This window comes from Schistocerca serialis, chromosome 5 (genome assembly GCF_023864345.2).
Source record: "Schistocerca serialis cubense isolate TAMUIC-IGC-003099 chromosome 5, iqSchSeri2.2, whole genome shotgun sequence".
Classification (NCBI taxonomy): domain Eukaryota; kingdom Metazoa; phylum Arthropoda; class Insecta; order Orthoptera; family Acrididae; genus Schistocerca; species Schistocerca serialis.
Genome location: NC_064642.1, coordinates 417,538,944 through 417,559,654, shown reverse-complemented (window position 1 = coordinate 417,559,654; position 20,711 = coordinate 417,538,944). Strand labels below are relative to the sequence as shown.

General features: G+C 40.7%; 1 protein-coding gene across 2 annotated transcripts in view; it reads left to right on the top strand.

The window, feature by feature from the left end:
• Positions 1–20,711, top strand: part of LOC126481164 (peptide transporter family 1) — a 338,990-nt gene that overhangs the window by 90,312 nt on the left and 227,967 nt on the right. For both annotated transcript variants that reach the window (XM_050104731.1, XM_050104732.1), the window contains one exon: positions 16,555–16,598. In XM_050104731.1, coding sequence (XP_049960688.1) covers positions 16,555–16,598 — 44 coding nt within the window. The remainder of the gene's footprint in view (positions 1–16,554; positions 16,599–20,711) is intronic.

Below are 20,711 nucleotides of genomic sequence, written 5' to 3'. Positions count from 1 at the left end.
GATTTTCCATGTTTCCTTCTGGCTAATAAACTAGGAGCGTTGGAAATCGACTTCCCGTATGAATTTCCCAGAATTCAGAGTAATTTCAGCGGTTGAGTCAAAGTGTCACGGAACGGAAGCTCTACATATGTTTTAGAAAAACTTATTTTTGGGTATTCCGAGCAGGCGCTTGTTTTAACTGGAGGTTAGAAACGTATCTAATATTTGATAATTCTCAGTATTCTCACGGAGTACTTTACATGTTCTTAATCTCAAAATGTTTACAGGGAGTGCCGCTTCTATTGACAGCAAGTTTTCGTTTTATTTTTTGTTGCAACATGCAGTATATTTTCAGTGTATCTCACAAACCGTATTACTGGTCCTCAGTCCTAATATGGCTGAAGCAAATAAAATACTGTTTGAATATTACTTACTTTGCTTGTGATATACTTTATTATTAAAAGTATGTAACGTTACACAAGGTCGGAAATTGGTTTGAGAAGCATGATAGTCCACTCACCTTGATGTCTCAGCACCTAATTTGCCATATCTGAACCCAATGGAACACACCCGGGTGCCAGCTCCGGAAACTACAGGCCCGTAGTTAACAGAAAGTGAGTGAGCTGTACGTAGACGTCTGGTGCCACACACCCCTGGAAACCGAACAAGGAGTTGGATTCATGCCACACAGAACTGCTTCTGTAGTGCGTTCAGAAGGTGGATTAACACGATACTAGGCGAGTGGTTATAACGTTTTGGCTCATCAGTGTATCTTCAACAAAATGGAGGAAACCAAGCAGAACATTATTCCTCGCGTTCATCTGTTGCTCAATATGCGTGACATGAATCTTGGGTGAAACAGTAGGTTATTTTGTTGAGTTTGGGTAATTTTTATTGCTACGATATTCCAACTATTCTCCACAAACGCTAAGGCTGACTTCTTTATTGTGTTGTGCTTGTTTAAGTGAAACGTATTTGCTTCAGATTTTATTTATTTCGGGCGAAATTTCCTCTTCTTTCCATATGCACGGAGCATTTTATGGACTTCTGACAGACGGTCTTGCTACCCGAAATATTTTGTTCTGGTCAGCTACTGGAAGATTTTCAGCGAAGTCAACTTTGCATGAACTTTTGGTCGATGTCTTGCTTATGTGTATGCTGAATAAAGGCGAATGAAGGAAGTTAATGTCTTACCGCCATAGATGACATCACAAGTGCAGCAATAGCTTAGCTGCATAATGATGAGAGAAGATACTGCACATGATCATCGTTGAAATTCACGGACGTAAGTGAAGGGAAGCACTGTAGAAATGGGAAAAAACGTAATTATGGGAGGACGAGGATTTTTGTTTCCCTAAAATATTGTACTGATAGTTCTACATGGCCTACGCGCCCTTTAAATACAGAGTAAAAACATTCACAGGTTATCGTGTAGCTGATGATTACTTTTATACTGTACAAAGCCAAGTAAAAGCAAGCGGCACTGTTTTGCGAGGATTTCACTTGAATGACAGATGATTTGGACAAAATAATATAACTACCCTTGTACAAACATCTTATTTTCGTTGTCTGTTTCTTACTTACTACAACACATTTGAGGCTGTCTTTCGTTTTGTGCTCTGTCTATAACATTCCTGGGTGCATTGTGAGCTTTAGAAGATCTGGTTTTGTGTTGATCTATCATGTCGGACCCTACAGATTTCCGATGAGTTTTGTTGCCTCCCTAATTTAATGCAACAGTGACCGTAGTTTAAATTTTGGTAGAGCTATTGTAAACTGAGTCATGATAAACTCGCCGTCCAAATAGGCCCCAAACGGTGCAACGGTAACAACCGACCGCCGTGTAATCCTCAGCCGATAAGCGTCACTGGGTACGGATATGGAGGGACATGGGTCAGTGCACCCCTCTCCCGGTCACTATCACTTTTCGTAATAGTAGCCGCTACTTCTGAGTGAAGTAGGTCCTCAATTGGTCTCACAAGGGTTGAGTGCACCCCGTTTGGCAACAGCGCTTGGCAGTCTCGGACGGTCACCCATCCAAGTGTTAGCCAAGCCCTACAGTCCTTAACGTCGATCATCAGATAGGGGCTGGTGTTACCACTGCGGCAAGGCCGTTGGCACTGAATGACGATAACAAATAAAACACTCGACGAAAATCCACGTGTGGATTGTTTGGTAAGTGGGAAAATTGCCAAACTACGAATGCAGAGGTTCTGTGTTCACTCCTCAGTCAGCTGTAGGATTTTCTGTCACGTCTGGAAACGATGTACATATGTGAAAATTTCCTAGCTGAGCATGGTCTGGAGCTTATATTAAATCATAGCTTGGCCTATAATCGGCTAGAAAAGTCTGTTCAATGGTGGGAGGAGAAATGTAAGGGTGTACCATTTCCAGTATTTGTTGCTTGTACTCGTTGCTGCTGCAACCAGAGTCGTGATGGCTGTAGATGAAGTGGGTGACAGAGTGGTAAGTATGTAGTTACTTTTTTTAGTGTAATGAAATAATAACACACACATACTCATATATTCGGTTCGTATTCACAGAAGGATGCCATGGATTTGTCTCTGATCACATAATCCGTAGTAATGCTTCTTTTTTCTCCTAGCAAAGTAAATCTGATGGGAGCTTCACTGCTCTCTGTGTGTGGTTGCTCTTGTAATGAGGCAGCATATTCTTCACCTTCTACATTACTGGCCATTAAAATTGCTACACCAAGAAGAAATGCAGATGATAAACAGGTATTCATTGGACAAATATATTATACTAGAACTGACATGTGATTACATTTTCGCGCAATTTGGGTGCATAGATCCTGAGGGATCAGTACCCAGAACAACCACCTCTGGCCGTAATAACGGCCTTGATGCGCCTGGGCATTGAGTCAAACAGAGCTTGGATGGCGTGTACAGGTACAGCTGCCCATGCAGCTTCAACACGATACCACAGTTCATCAAGAGTAGTGACTGGCGTATTGTGACGAGCCAGTTGCTCGGCCACCTTTGATCAGACGTTTACAATTGGTGAGAGATCTGGAGAATGTGTGGCTAGGGCAGCAGTCGAACACATTCTGTATCCAGAAAGGCCCGTACAGGACCTGCATCATGCGGTCGGTTACGCAGGGATCGAGTGAAGGGTAGAGCCACGGGTCGTAACAGATATGAAATGTAACGTCCTCTGTTCAAAGTGCAGTCAATGCGAACAAGAGGTGACCGAGACGTGTAACCAATGGCACCCCATACCATCACGCCGTGTGTTACGCCAGTATGGCGATGACGAAGACACGCTTCCAATGTGCGTTCACCGCGATGTCGCCAAACACGGATGCGACCATCATGATGCTGTAAACAGAACCTGGATTCATCCGAAAAAATGACGTTTTGCCATTCGCGCACTCACGTTCGTCGTTGAGTACACCATCGCAGGCGCTCGTGTCTGTGATGCAGTGTCAAGGGTAACCGCAGCCTTGGTCTCCGAGCTGATAGGCCATGTTGCTGCAAACGTCGTCGAACTGTTCGTGCAGATGGTGGTTGTCTTGCAAACGTCCCCATCTGTTGATTCAGGGATCGAGACGTGGCTGCACGATCCGTTACAAACCTGCGGATAAGATGGCTGTCATCTCGACCGCTATTGGTACGAGGCCGCTGGGATCCAGCACGGCGTTCCGTATTACCCTCCTGAACCCACCGATTCAGTATTCTGCTAACAGTCATTGGTTCTGGACCAACGCTAGCAGCAATGTCGCGATACGATAAACTGCAATCGCGATAGGCTACAATCCGACCTTTATCAAAGTCGGAAACGTGATGGTACGCATTTCTCCTCCTTACACGAGGCATCACAACAACGTTTCACCAGGCAACGCCGGTCAGCTGCTGTTTGAGTATGAGAAATCGGTTGGAAACTTTCCTCATGTCAGCACGTTGTAGGTGTTACTACCGGCGCCAACCTTGTGTGAATCCTCTGAAAAGCTAATCATTTGCATATCACAGCATCTTCTTCCTGTCGGTTAAATTTCGCGTCTGTAGCACGTCATCTTCGTGGTGTAGCAATTTCAATGGCCAGTAGTTTCTATCGGTGACAATATTATTTAACAAGTACACGCTGGAAGGAGTCTACTGGGGCACACTTGATGTGGCACCCGAATATGACCATAATATTAATGTAAACTGGTATTGATACTGCAAACGATGTATGTCTCTGATAGGCTTTATAATGCGGATCGCTGACTGTGTACGCCCGCAGAGCCAAAGATACTGTTTCTTGCCTGAGACAGTAGTGTTAGAGTAAGAGAGCGCTTGGCGCACAGTTGTAAGTAGCCGTCTGTAAGAATGGCTCTGAGCACTATGGGACTTAACATCTATGGTCATCAGTCCCCTAGAACTTAGAACTACTTAAACCTAACTAACCTAAGGACAGCACACAACACCCAGTCATCACGAGGCAGAGCGTCTGTAAGAGAAAGCCAGTGGAGTAGGCAGTTTTTGTGGTGTGCTCTGTGCAGCCACCAAGTGTTAAATTAATGTAGGTATGTTCATACTCTTGAATATGGAAGCAGAAGTCTTCATGCAAGTAAGGTAAAGATGTTAAATAATTATGATTCTAGTTTTGCCAGCGCTTTAGTATGGATGAGGTGGCTGATAATTTGTAATTGTTGAGTAACCCCAGAATATGCGTAAACTGATTTGATAAAAAGGCTAGTTAGATATTTCACTTTTGTAATGATTCTATGATTTGGTAAGAGAACTATATGGAATATGATGATTTGCATTTATGCCGGTTTAGTAAGGTTGGATACTACTTGCTGTTTAAATCTCATTGTTTGTGAATCAATTGTGAGTAATGTAACTTCAGTTGTAAGATGTTTTTGAAAAGACAAACTTATCTTGCGATATAATTTTGCTAAAAAGAACCTGAATGTTAGTAATTCACCATAATCAGTACCGCCTCCCGGTCCAGGTCATATATTTATTCAAAGAAGTTAGATTTTTCATAAATGTTTTCATTTATCAGCCACAAAAATTCCATGTGCATTCCAAAGTATTACATCCAGCTTTGCACACCACTGAGCTTGTATATTTATATTTTTATGAGAGACCAGAGTATTTCGCGTTCCACCGTTGCTGCTTTAGAGGTAAGACAATTTAATTTATTTGTTATATGCACGGGGACCAAAGTTATCAATATAGGGTGAGAGTATTCAGTGCCTAAGGGGCTGAATGTAGTTTTGCAGTGACTGGTACTGGGAGTTATATTGCCCAAACTGTTCGTATAAAGTTTTTGCTAACAACGACACAGAGTAAATACACGACTTGCACTTACAACACGCTACACAATAATTCGAGCATTCGTTCAACGTAATCTAAAGAAGTATTTTTCATAGAGAACGTTACAATACGTATAACAAATATATCAGTGAAACTAGTGTCGACCTCAATACATGTATGAAGCACTTCCACTTGCTGGTCGTGATGCGAAAGTACACTGAATAATTAGCTATGCCTTTGGAAGTCGCGTATTCAATCTTGTTCTTGATGATCTAAGATGTGATGCAGGAAGTGTCTCCTTAGTCACATTTTAAGAGGATACACCTCATCCCCCTCAAGAACATGCGTAGGTGCTATTGACTATCCGAAATAAGACGCTTACCACCACTCCAGATAAAAGTAGTGAAATATCTGGACGGATATGGTAAAATTTTTTAATGAAATCATTCCGCTTTTGGGCTGTAAAAATATTTATTACGTCTGCAATTTCTACATATTGTCATTGCCAGGCGTTCTGAAAACAGTCACCAAATAAAATATACGTACTTACAAAAGTTGAAAACTAGTTTTGAAAATTTCATTTTTCAGCTTTCGTCACTTTTGTAATTACGTATATTTTATTTGGTAACTGTTTTCAGAATGCCTGGCAATGACAATACATAGAAATTGCAGTCGCAATAAATAATATTGCAACAATCTAAAGCAGAATGACTTCATTCAAAAAATTTCACCGACTGTGGACTCTGTCCTTATCAAAATTCTGCATTAGGTAATAATCAGGGAACTGCTGTGGGCTGCCCTCTAAATCCCTGTGGACGTGATATAATTCTCCCATAGATTTCCTTTTAACTACTAGTGACTTCCCTCAACTCTTAGGTTGCTAACAATTAAGTAATGGTTTTCATTACATGTTTTTTAATAGTTGACAAATGTTTTGATAATCGGTCAAAAAAATTTTTTTTTAATTTTGAAGGTGACGTTTCTACTTTTAGCCTCTTTGGTTGCGAATACATGTTATTGGGTTTCAGATGCCAACAACAAACTTCTAAAAATAAAAAATATTAAATGTATTGAGACTTATTTAGATGTATTTAGTACTTAACAGGTGCTACACTATAGACTATTCATAAAAATTGCGAAGCCCAATGAAGAAACTCACTCTCCTTGATTGGTCAATGATTTGATTTTATTCTTCAAATTTTTCATTAGCAGTGAATATTTATGACTTCTGGGTCCACTATAGTGAAATGCAAAAGATAATGTACAATTTACACTGAAAAAAAAAACAATTATTACAATAGCCAAGGATCTTATCAACCATTTTCCTTAGGTGGTCCATCAGTAGCAACCGTCCCCTACGTTTTCTTTTCCCAATTATCATGCCGCCTCCTCAGATACTGAGTGTCTATGACGTAACTCATATCCACAGCAGCCACTGAGCTCACGCACTGCACTGTTTTGATGAGCTGCCTACAGATACAGGTCGGAAACCGACAGTCGCGCTAAGACGCTTACAGTGAACGACCCCAATCACTTAATAGTCGTCCGAGTCGGTCGCCCGTAATCATGTATTCACGTAGTCGCTTGTTGAGCCATCCTACAGACGACGAGCCTAAAGCATTGCCATGTGACGCTCCGAACAAACTTGCGCGTTGATAACTTATTGCGATTAAGTGAACTTTTCTGCGTGTGCGTATAAAGAAGACAGTCTGAACCGAAAAATATTGACAGGGTTTTGAAAAAATCAAACGTTCGTGCTCGAACTGTTATTACCAGCATTATTAACAAACCAAATAAATACTCAAGGCGCTTGAGTGATGATAAAAGAAAAATTATGTATTACGGGGATATGGAGGCAGTTACTGTGGTACAATGAGTCTACTTTCACTTGGCAACACAATTAAGGGCACTTTACCCTCTTCCAGCATCTATCGGAGTTTAACACAAGGTCTTTGCTGCGATGAAAAGTACAAAATCTCATCGATCACTATTCAGAACATACATGCTCATTTCCAGGACCATTCAGGGTTTTTTGAAATCTGCAGTACATTGAGCATGTTGTCAATTCCTTTCTCGGTACCTGCATGCTTAAGCATCGTGCAAAATCAGTTGCTCCAAACTCCTTAAGTATTCTGCTGAGTGTCTAACTTTCGATGTCATTGCACGTCGTTAGATATCACAAAGCCTAGTTATAGCTGTTATTGACATTTTCCTGTTTATTCAGATACTGAAGAAGTGTCAGCAAAGTTTTCTGGGTGATTACGCTGTTTGTTCTCTGGAATGTGGAATACTTGCGATCAGTTAAACTTGTGAAGCGATGGCAATTTTATAGGAATTTTTGTACAGGCGAAGAAAGTTCTAACCTAAATAACACTCATTTTTTCGTCAATGTCCTCAAGTGACTTCAGTCAGTCACATCTTCACTTTTCATAGAACATAGTAGATGTGAACATTGCGCTTAGACGAAAGAGGCTGCATCAGGTGATTAGCATACAGTATGCGGGACTTTATTTTAGGAATCCCATACAGCCAAAGGAAAAGGTAACTGCGTGACTTCACCATTCTCTATGTTATATTCAGTATGATATAAGGGTAAAACCGACTGTGATATGAAATAAAGTTTTGTTTGCTTTACCTGTTTTACACTGTGTTGAACGTTGCAACAGTCGTGGGCGTGACAACAGTACTGTACGATGAGCACCATTATAGGAGAAATAGCAACTAGTCACGAGTTTTGCCTTGAAATATTTGTCAATCAGTGGGCTTTCAGGCCTCAGGATTATAATTATTATATGGTGATATTTACAGGAAATTACAGCGTAGACAACACATGGCAGTTGTAGGGCTTTAATTAATATAGAATCTGATGTTGTACCAGATTTTCCATTATAACCTCCGCATACAGAATCTTGAAAAATATGTAAAAGTTTTTGACGACTTAAAACATTGCGATCTTTGATGTGAATCAAAAGGCATAAAAAAAAAGAATTTCCTTTCTCGAGAATTTTCTTAAAACACTGATATATACATTATAATGATTCGCAACAATAAACAATATCCGAAAAATATGTGCATTATACGCCGTACAACATGAATTTTTGTCGACACAGTACGTCTTATATTGAATATCACCTAATCTACTGAGGCAAGCGTTAAGATATTAAATACAGTATACAATAATCGTTTGAAAAATATTTTGTTTTCCAGTTTCATAAAACTCTGAAACACGCAGTATTTCGAATGTTCCGTACCTTTCAATGCAAATATCTGCGTGTATGTGACTGGCAGAGTAGTACGATCGGACGATGTTTTCCTTTACAGAATTTACTACCCTTGCTACACACATCTCTACAAGGCTGTATATGGAATGTAATAGTCGTAAATAAATTCTGACTTGGTGTGGTAAATAATTCGGATTAGACAAAAAAACATTCTGGGAAATCACGATGAACAATTGAATGAAATGAAAATCAGAACATCATTAGTTTTATATGAAATCGTAATGACAGCGAGGAGAATGGTGTGAGGAGAACAGTTCTAGATTACTTCTTCGCAACTGTTTCTATTTTTAGCCATTTTAATTAATACATGTTCATGGCGCAAATGTATTGATTAAAACGGCTAAAAATAGAAACTGTTGCGAAAAAGTAATCAAAGAATGGAGAATAACATCGAAATCTACATCAGTATTCCACAACCCACCTGACGGTGTGTGGGTGAGGGTATTTCTGGTACCACTGAGTGATTCTTCTTCCCTGTTTCATTCGCGAATGGCGCGTGGGAGGGTGATTTTCGGTATTAGCCGTAATTTCAAGGGATTTTCTCGTTATGGTCGTTTCGCAACCTGTATGTAGGAGGAAGTAATGTGTTGCCTGACTTCCCCAAATGCACTTTCTCAAAATTTCAATAGTAAACCTCTCTGTGGTGCAAGCGCGTCTCTTGCAGTGTCTGCCACTGAAGTTAATTGAGCATCGCTGTAATGTCCTCGTGCCAAGTAAACAATCCCGTGTCGAAACATGCTGCTCTTTGTGGAATCTTCTTTATCTCTTCTATCAGCCCTACCTGGTAAGTGTCCCAGTCTGACGAATAATGCTCAAGAATCGGTCCAACAAGCTCCTTGTAACCCACTTCTTTAGAATGAGATTTTCGCTCTGCAGCGGAGTGTGCGCTGATATGAAACTTCCTGGCAGATTAAAACTGTGTGCCGGACCGAGACTCGAACTCGGGACCTTTGCCTTTCGAGCCTCGGTCCGGCACACAGTTTTAATCTGCCAGGAAGTTTCATATCAGTGCACACTCCGTTGCAGAGCGAAAATCTCATTCTGGAAACATCCCCCAGGCTGTGTCTAAGCCATGTCTCCGCAATATCCTTTCTTTCAGGAGTGCTAGTTCTGTAAGGTTCGCAGGAGATCTTCTGTAAAGTTTGGAATGTAGGAGTCGAGGTACTGGCAGAACTAAATCTGTGAGGACAGGGCGTGAGTCGTGCTTGGATAGCTCAGTTGGTAGAGCACTTGCCCGCGAAAGGCAAAGGTCCCGAGTCCGAGTTCCACTTAAAGTCGCTCTGGATAGATACTGCTAGATATTTTACGGTGGTTACCGTTTCCAGCAATCTGACATGAATAGTGTAACTGTACAGTAATGAATTTCTTTTCCTATGCATGGTCAGTATGTTACATTTATTTACGTTCAGGGTCAACTGCCAGAGCCTGCACCATTCATCAGTTCTGTGTAGGTCCTTCTTCATATCGTTACTGTCTTCCTGCGTTGCTACCTTCTTACAGAAAACCGCATCATCTGCAAACAGCCTTAAAGTTTTTGGCGTCGCATTCTGTTAGATCATTTATATACATTGTAAACAGTAACAGATCTATCACATTTCAAACTTCCTGGCAGATTAAAACTGTGTGCCGGACTGAGACTCGAACTCGGGACCTTTGCCTTTCGCGGGCAAGTGCTCTACCAACTGAGCTACCCAAGCACGACTCACGCTCCCTCCTCACGGCTTCACTTCTGCCAGTACCTCGTCTCCTACCTTTCAAACTTTACAGAAGATCTCCTGCGAACCTTGCAGAACTAGCACTCCTGAAAGAAAGGATATTGCGGAGACATTGCTTAGTTAGAGCCTGGGGGATGTTTCCAGAATGAGATTTTCACTCTGCAGCGGAGTGTGCGCTGATATGAAACTTCCTGGCAGATTAAAACTGTGTGCCGGACCGAGACTCAAAGGCAAAGGCCCGAGTTCGAGTCTCGATACGGCACACAGTTTTAATCTGCCAGGAAGTTTCATATCAGCACACACTCCGCTGCAGAGTGAGAATCTCATTCTGGCTATCACATTTCCTTTGGGTACACCCCCCCCCCCCCCCCACCACCTCCCCTCCCATTCCCTCCAGAAATTTCCTTTCTGTCAATTTTGTTCCGTTGCGAACAGTTCTGTATGCAAGGAAGTCTTGATTCCAGTCACAAGTCTGCTCCGGTACTCGATAAGCTCGTTTTTTTTCACTAAACGTCATTGTGGGACGGTGTCAGATGCCTTCCTGACATCTTGGAACATAGCACCAACCTGAGAGCCGATATCTACAGTGCTGTGGGTCTCGTGGAGGAACAGAGAGAGCTGAATTTCGCAAGATCTCTGTTTGCGGAATCCATGTTGGTTTTTGTAAAGGAGATTTACGTTTTCCAAAAACGTCGTAATACATGAGCATAAAACATGTTCCATAGTACTTCAACATACTGATGGCATCGATACGGGCCTATTAATTATGTGCATATGTCCAGCGACTCTTTTTGAAAACGGAAATGACCTGCGATTTTCATCCGGTCGCTAGGAATCCTTCGATCCTCCAGCGACCTACGATAAACCACTGCTAGAAGGAAAGTAAGTTCTTTCACATAACATCTGTACAGTCTTACTTGTACCACATATGATCCTGGTGATGACTTTCTACTACAAAGCGATTGTAGTTGTTTCTCTATTCCGCGGTCAGTTATCTCAACATCTGTCATTTAGAAGTTCGTACGTGATTAAAAGGAGGGACCGTATGATGAAATCATTTCGGAAGTCCGATTTAAGTCACTTTCCGTTTCGGTGCCATTATGGTCTCTGAATGTGTGAATATGTGATATCGAACCGCTTACTAATTTCACTTAAGATCAGAACCTCTTAGGGATTTTACTCATATAGATTGACGAAATTTTATTCTCAAAGTCACTTAACATTTCTCTCATTGCTTTCCTTACACTCATTTTCGCTTCGTTTAAGTTTTGTTTGTCAGCTAGGTTCTGACTTCTCTTGAATCTGCGATAAAGCTCTTTGTTTACATATCAGTTTTCTAACACGGATATTAAACCACGGTGGATCTTTCCTATCCCTTAAGCCCTTGTACGGAACATAGTTGTCTAAGGCATACTGGACGATATTTTTGAATTTTTTTGGTTGTGATCCATATCTTCGTCCCCACCACTGTATATTTGATGTTAAGTGCTAACAAGGGAACCTCCCCATCGCACCCCCCTCAGATTTAGTTATAAGTTGGCACAGTGGATAGGCCTTGAAAAACTGAACACAGATCAATCGAGAAAACAGGAAGAAGTTGTGTGGAACTATGAAAAAAATAAGCAAAATATACAAACTGAATAGTCCATGCGCAAGATAAGCAACATCAAGGATAACCTGAGCTCAGGAGCGCCGTGGTCCCGTGGTTAGTGTGAGCAGTTGCGGAACGAGAGGTCCTTGGTTCAAGTCTTCCCTCGAGTGAGAAGTTTAACTTTTTATTTTCAGACAATTATTATCGGTCAGTCCGTCCGTCCGATGCGAGGTAACTGCGCCGCTACATCTAAACAAACATTGAAACACACGACGTCAGTCGACTACAGTGCACGGAAGAGAGAGTATTCCTGCTAACGAGGCTCTCTGGCTGGCGGTTGACTGTTCGCTACTTTGGACGAAAGTGCATTAAATACGTGAGATGTATTCCGTGGGCAATACGAATACAGGAAATATAGTTCGCGACTTCAATAACAATCGCACGGTTTTGAGGTGCGGTCGCAAAACACAGACACTAAACTTATTACAGTGAACAGAGACGTCAACGAACGGACGGACAGATCAAAACTTTGCGAAAATAAAGAAAGTAAACTTTTTACTCGAGGAAAGACTTAAACCAATGACCTCTCGTTCCGCAGCTGCTCACGCTGACCACGGCGCTCCTTAGTTCACACTATCCTTGACGTTACCTATCTTGCGCATGGACTAGTCAGTTTGTATATTTTGCTTATTTTTTTCATAGTTCCACACAACTTCTTCCTGTTTTCTCGATTGATCTGTGTTCAGTTTTTCAAGGCCTATCCAATGTGCCAACTTATAACTAAATCTGAGGGGGGTGCGATGGGGAGGTTCCCTTGTAAGATCCTATGCAGTTTGTATCCTGTATCTGACACTAGATGGGGTAGAGTGATAGAAACCGCTTATATTGAGAAAGGAAACTAAACATAGGAGATGTCTGACTCTAGCGCGGTATATTTCCGTCTTAGCAAACAGCTGTACTAGTCGTATTGTTGCTCACTTTATTTTCCACACTCAGTGAAGACACTACTATTCGTTCTGTAACTGTCGAAACATGTGTGCCCCCGGCGTGTTACTCACACCCCCCAACGGGGAAGTTTCCAGAAATTCAGACACCACATGTGAGGCTCTGAGCACTATGGGACTTAACATCTATGGTCATCAGTCCCCTAGAACTTAGAACTACTTAAACCTAACTAACCTAAGGACAGCACACAACACCCAGCCATCACGAGGCAGAGAAACCACATGTGAAAGGAATACCAGGTGGAGCAACAGAAATCAAAGTTTGTCATGCGTATCGCATTGCACTTGCGATAAACATTTAAAAACTTCGGTTCCCATGTCAGACCGTTCGTTTTGGAGTCCTTTAACCTGAATCGTTTCGAAAGAAAGGCGTGGATATACACTGTGAAGAAATATATGTGATAATGGAAAAAACGCAGAAACCTTAAATTCTTGTTTTCGACATTCCACGCGAGTAGAGCCGACGCTTCGTTTGGTACGAGGTAAATGAACGTGGGGCCCAAGGGACAGATTTCCGTGTACGTGGAATGTTTCCCAGCGTCGTCGGCGGTGATGAGGGCTCATTTGCACTTGTGAACTGTGTCAAGATGTGGGAGCGTCCCAGAAGACAGCTGCGAAAACAGGTGTGACACGCGTTGTCAGCAGGAACTTACTACATGTGCAACAGCTCTGCCCTAAGTACCCAATAACGCCGTCTTCGCTGCCCTTTGAGTTCTAATTCCTAGTGAATGTCTGCTGTAGTATTCAGGGGTTGGTAGTTCGCTTATTAGTATAAAGACTAGTCCCGAATGGCATTATGGGCTGCCCTTTCCAGAATCATGCATGCGACAGCGTTGACACACAGCTACTAGAACATTCGTTATTGTGAAATGAATGCATACTAAATAAATCTCAAGCAAAAAAATTACGCACTAATTAAGTAACGCATAAAGAATGTGTAGAATGATCATTTTCATATAAGTATTGGAAAAGTTTCGCGTACTTGAATACAGTAATCAAGTGGGCCCTGCATCTCGTTTGGGAGATAGATGGAGATCTGAATATGAAACTTAGTTGTATCTGTGTCGGTGTTCATTGCAGATTTGAAGACCTATGCTTGTGAATGCATATCTAAAAATTTCTAGATTTGTCGAACCTGCTTCTTAGCTAGTGTCAGAAGTACTATCGATTGCTCGTAGAAAGAGAATTTTATGTTCCTGATGAGACAATGAAAGAGTTAAATAGCATCTTTCCAGGGTCCAGCTACACACTGATTTAATCTACTATTAAAAAACTGTAGCGGCGTTCGTGTTGAAGTGATAATTTAGATATATTACCAGGTACGGAAATATTTTGACAGCAGTGAAAACAGGTTAGAGGTGAAATATGTGGCATAAATACATGTCTGCCTCCAGAAAGACAGCGTATTCATAGCTGCCAAACATTAAATGATATGTTGCGTCGAAAGCTTACATCAAGGCTCTGCAAACGGAAAGTTAGCAGACAAACGTAATTTGAAAATAGTAGTCTGACTCGGTGATGATGAGATATGTTAACAGGCAAGATTCGGAATGCTTCAGTCTTTAGAATAAAGCATGCACACTTCTTAATAGCATCGTAGATGACGATCCAAGTTTTATGGCGTTGACTGAGTGCTTACCAGCGGGGACCGAAAGGAAAAGGGAATTATTTAGTTACACATTTTGTATTTTGCAGAACACTGACAAAGTTGCTTAACTTTCCAAAAGAGACAATTGGATCTAATGTTTCTTGTTCTAATATTTCACTCATTGAGGAAAACAGTTTTTGAATTCGTCCGAAGTTAAGTCCATTAGTTGTTGTTTCACTTATTCAGTGTGTTGAGAACTATTCCACTGCGTAACTCTTCATTCTACGCCAAGGGGTAGGGGGTCATATCCGGTGAGTAGTGTGGTTGCAAAAGCAGTTCTTTGGTCGTCGTACTGTAGGTATACGCCATCATTTTAGCACCTGAAGGCACCGACGCAACATGAGCGGACACACCTGTGTATGAAGTGCGCCAATCACAAATAACATTGTTCTATACCGTTCCATTGTTTTACAATGCTGAGTCGCTGCCTATTCCTTCATTAATGCTTTGGCTAACAAAGTAGTGAGTTGTGTTGTTCAAAAATGTGTGAAATCTTATGGGACTTAACTGCTAAGGTCATCAGTCCGTAAGCTTACATTCTACTTAACCTAAATTATCCGAAGGACAAACACACACACCCATGCCCGAGGGAGAACTCGAACCTCCGCCGGGACCAGCCGCACAGGCCATGACTGCAGCGCCTTGGACCGCTCGGCTAATCCCGCGCGGCAGTCGCGTTGTCATACGTCCGAGTGAGCAGCAATAATATAAAAAAAAATAGCAAGCCAACTGAGAAAAAATTACGATCGGTACAAGTCAATGACCAGATTCCGAGCTTGCAGCACAGTCCCACAATGAAGCAGTTATCCATGAGGTAATTGCTAAAGAAATAGGTGGTTGGCAGGGATCTGATGCAACTGCGCTGTTCAGTGCTTCGAGTGAGTCATTACTATCGAGTAACACTTGTGTGCGGCAACAGAGTGATACACTGAAAGGTTTATTTTATTATTGCTTAATTAAAAAGTGATTAAGCTCATGTAATGTTAGTTTATTTTATCGTTCTTTAATAAAACTAAGACTGAACTTAGTAATTTTGTTTATACATGTTTATCTTGGTAACATAAAGTACGCTATTCTTTACTTGTGTACAAAGTGCGCCACGCGTCTGCTCGTGTTATGTAAAACGCTGCACCCGCTCGAGGGCTAAAAGTAGCTCCTAGCGGAATAACAGAACGAGGTCATGCAGTAATCAATACACCATAATTGGCCATGCATTTTTTTATGTTTTAATGCTTTTCCTAAATTATTTAGGTGGAATTTCTAGACGGTTCCATTGAAAAGGCGATGACCAGTTTCCCGTCTCATCCTTCACCAGTTCTAATTGTTCACCCTGTACGTCTCTAATGATCTTAACGTCGACGGAGCAGGGATCCTTTATCATTGTTATTATTAATATTCTTTCTTTTTAATTATTATTAATTAAATTTAATTACCTGTTTCATGATCAAGTGGCAATACGAAAGAAATCTTATGGAATAAAGGAAAAGTAGTAAGTGGAACATAGTCTTCCACTTCACAGAGAGTTCGCAAGTATGTTTATCTTATTAACAATGAACTTAAAAACAAAATAATAATAGAAGTGCAACTCTTGCCTGTACATGCCCTAATTCTACGAAGAGCACCAACTAAGCGCTAGTAGGTGAAAATATAGCGATCGGTAGATCTAAATCTCCCTTTGCGTAAGACGTAGTCACAGACATGTATTTAATTTAGAACTCGCCATTTCTAGCAAGCTCCCTTACTACGTTACTGAAACAATCTGTTTATAACGTCTGTGATGTCTTTGATTGTAGGGTAGGGTGGAGGGGTAGGATGTACCGCTGAACTCCGACTCTACAACTCCTGACATCCCTGGCCTACCTTCTCCTCCTCCTCCTCCTCCTCCTACTACTACTTTTCTACTACTACTACTACTACTTCCTTCGCCTACTCTTCTGTCTTTTTTATTTTTGCCTTCATCTTCCTCTACTGCATATCTTATTTGTATCAATAAATTTTCATGTTTTTTGGTTAGCGCCTCCTTTTTTACTTTCAAATCAACATCTATAGCTTTATTTTTTTCTTCGTTTCAGCGACTGCTTTGCTCGACGAAGAGGAAGGAGAAATCCCGGAAAAGGTACGCCATGTCTTCAGTTTTGTGTCATTTCATTTTACTGTACTTATTGTGATGTCTAAAATGCACCAGCGAGCAGTGTAGTATCCAATAAGTTCCTTTATTCGAACTCCAGCTATTCATCGAAAAATTATTGTGTGTTATCCTGTAAGCAGCCTGTAACAGAGCTTCGTTAAATTTTATGCCTCTCCCAATACATAATACGTTTATGTGTGTAAAACTGGAATACTATGTACTCTAATTAGAGCAGACATTTTTACAACCTTTCAGCGAATGATGACATTGGTAAGCACTATATGCAATTCTTATTTGTAACTATTTTTCTGTTAGAGTGGAGGAAGAATGATAATAACACACAGACACCAGGAAAAAAAAGGAAATAGAATGTAGACACAGCTCAATAAAGTGTAAGCTGTAACTTTGTTTGTAGCAGAATAATATTACAAAAATGTTTATGTCTGTTTTGTATTGCTGAACCACGACGTTTTCAAAACAGTCTTTCTCTGAGTTCATATAATGCGAAAAAAGGCTTCCAACATGCCATTTGCGTAGAGGTCAACTTGGAAGTGAAAATGAGTTTCAGGAAAGCCACCTAATCAAAGTGACTCTAGTAGTTATCTTATCCGGTACCTTGTAAGCAGACTGGTATGCAAATTGCAGCGACGCCTGCCTTTGTATATACTCACACAAAGGTAGTTGTGAAACATGAACACTCACGGACATATTTAAAGTTTTCTGTCCTTCCTAACAGTTAAGCACAGGCTAACAAGTAGAAAAGTCGAAAGTTTTTTCACATTCAGCAGAGACGTTGTTCGTAGGACGTACAACTGCAATTCACAATATGGATTTACTGTATTATTAGCTATGTATTACACACATGAATCACGGTCATTGCCAAGATGGGGTGGCTTGAATGTCTCAACGATATAGATAGCTGTAAAGTGGGTGCAACCACAAAGGAGGGGTTTCTATAGAGAAAACACACTACTTTATAGTTCCTGGAGTGGAACAGCAGACTTTTCAGTAGTTTCAGGGGCAACAGTCTGTATGATTGATTCATCTGGCCTTGTAACGTTAGACAACATGGCTTCACCGTGCTGGTAAAGCGAACGTTTGAAAGCAAAAGGAAAACAACAACCATTATTTTTCCCTAGGACATGCAGCACTTTTATATGGATAAACGAGGATGGCATCAAAAATGGTTCAAATGGCTCTGAGCACTATGGGACTCAACTGCTGAGGTCATTAGTCCCCTAGAACTAAGAACTAGTTAAACCTAACTAACCTAAGGACATCACAAACATCCATGCCCGAGGCAGGATTCGAACCTGCGACCGTAGCGGTCTTGCTGTTCCAGACTGCAGCGCCTTTAACCGCACGGCCACTTCGGCCGGCGAGGATGGCATCCTCTTGCGAAAAATATTCCGGAGGTAAAACGGTTCCCTATTTGTATCTCCTAGTGAAGAATACTCAGCGAGATATCGTCATAACGAGAAACAAAACTGACATTCTACAGGTCGGAACGTGGAATGTTAATCGGTTGGAAGGTTAGAGAATTCAAAAAGGGAAATGGACAGGGTGCATAGGATGAAGTTAGATGTTGTGGAAATTAGCGAAGTGTGGTGGCAAGAAGAACAGGTCTTTTGGTGAAGTGAGTACAGGATGTAAATACAAAATCAAATAGGAGGAAACAGGAATGCGGGGACACTACTACGAAAAGCACAGTGAACGTATTATCGTAGCTAACACACACCATAGTAGTAAAAGTTTGTAAGCAAACTAGCTCTGCAGACGAAGAGATTGAAAGAATGTATGATGAGATAAAAAAATTATTCATTTAGATAAGGGAGACGAAAATTTAATTGCGATGGGGGACTGGAGTTCGATAGTAGAAAATGAACAGAAGGAAAATAATTAGGAGAACATGGTCAGGGGGCAAGAGAATGAAAGAGGAAAACCATCTAGAAGATTTTAACCCAGAGCTAATTCAATAATTAATAATATTTAGTTTAAGAACGATGAAAGAAGGCTGTATACGTGAAAAAGACCTGGAGACACTGGAAGGTTTCGGACTGATTATCTAATGGTTTCAAAACCAGATTATAGGCTGCGAGATATTTACAGGGGTCAGTGTGGACTCTGACTATAATTTATCGGTTATGAATTGCAGATTAAAAGTGAAGAGATTGTAAAAAGGTAGGACATTAAGGAGATGAGACCTGGAGAAATTGGAAGAACCAGAGGTTACTGAAAATTTTAGAAGGAGTATTCGTCATCAGTTGACTGAAACAGGGCGAAGGAATGCAGTGATAAACGAATGGGTAGCTTTGGGAAATGAAGTAGTGAATTCAGCAGAGGGTCAAACAGATAAAAGACTAGGCCTATTAGAAATCTTTGGGTGACACAGGATATATTTAAGTTGAGGAAAGAAGAAAATATGGAAATACAGAAAGTAAAGTAGGTGAAAGAAAATATAAGCATGTACAAAATGAGGTTGGCAGAAAGTGCAGAATGGTTAGCGAACAAATGAAAGGCTGTAGAAGCAAGTATAACTAGGCGAAAGACAGATACCGCCGATAGAAAGATTAAAGAGATCTTTTGAGAGCAGGAAACAACTGTATGAATATCAAGATCTCAGAAGGTAAACTATTATTAAGCAAAGAGGGGAAAGCTCAAAGGCGGAAAGAATATATGGAAGGACAAAACACTGAAAAATATAAGTCGAAACAAGGCTACTGGGGTAGACGACGTTCTCTCACAATTTTTGAGATCCTTGGGAGGGCCAGCCGTGATAACACTCTTCCATCTGGTGTGCAACATGGACGAGGTAGATGAAGTACCCTCAGATGTCAAGGAGAATGTAACACAGGCCAACGATGGAAAAACTTTTTTGCTGAAAATACCTTATTCTTGAGTTCTTTAGGGTGGTAAATCCAAATATGATACTTAAAAACTGTATCACCCACCATTTCTTCACATTTTACAGTTAAATTTATTAAATTAAGCGATTTTTAAAGAAATTAACAGCTTTTATATAGTTCAAATAATTTAAAAAGGAGGTGTAATGAATGTAGATGACGTTGGTAGCACGGTTGAAAAACATTTTCTGGCAAAAAAGGTCTATTCTTTTTTGTGTTAACAGATGGTGTTTTGTTTACTGTCAACCTAACCTCACTTTTCCGTTTCCTGTACATGTGCCCAGTACAATGTCTAATCGTGGTTGTAAAAACTCTGCCGACAGTTTCTGTTATATTTGTGGTGAATTTGTGATTAAAAAACACCAAAGAAACATTACAGACTCTGCGAAAAAGATTTATCTTTCATACTGTGGATCTAAACTTGGTGATCAAGATAAATCTTGGGCACCACATAAGGTATGTTATGTGTGTGCTGAAGATCTGAGAAAATGGTCCAAAAAGGAGAAAAAAGCCTTTAGGTTTGCTGTTCCTATGGTATGGAGGGAGTCAAGAAATCATTCCAATGATTGCTACTTTTGCAGTGTTGATATTACTGGTCATAATTCGAAAAACAAGAAGATAATAAGATGCTCTAATCTACCGACCACCATTCGACCAGTAGGGCACGGTGTAGATCTGCCGGTTCCTGAGCCACCAGATGATTTAAATTCTATTCCAACAAAGTGTATTTCTGATGTACGATCTGAATTAGATGAACGAGATGATGATGAATTCCATTGTAATACAGAAAGTCTAGAGCCCAAGTTGTTTGCTCAGACCGAGCTTAACGATTTGGTTAGGGATCTGGGCTTAACGAAAGAAAAAGCTGAATTGCTTGGCTCTAGATTAAAAGAAAAGAACTTATTGGCAGTTTGAACCAGTATATACGTGTTTTTTTCAACAAGAAGGTGATTTAGTGTACTGCTGAGATGTTCCCGGTCTGATGAATGATTTTGGTATTGAATACAAACAAGAAGACTGGGGCTGTTTATTGATTCATCCAAAAGTAGTTTAAAGGCAACATGTATGCATCTATACCTGTTGGACATTCTGTACATATGCAAGAAAGATATGAAAACCTAGAAATAGTGCTAGATAAAATAGGCTATTCTGCTCATGGTTGGATGATGGGTGGCGATCTAAAAGTAACATGCATGCT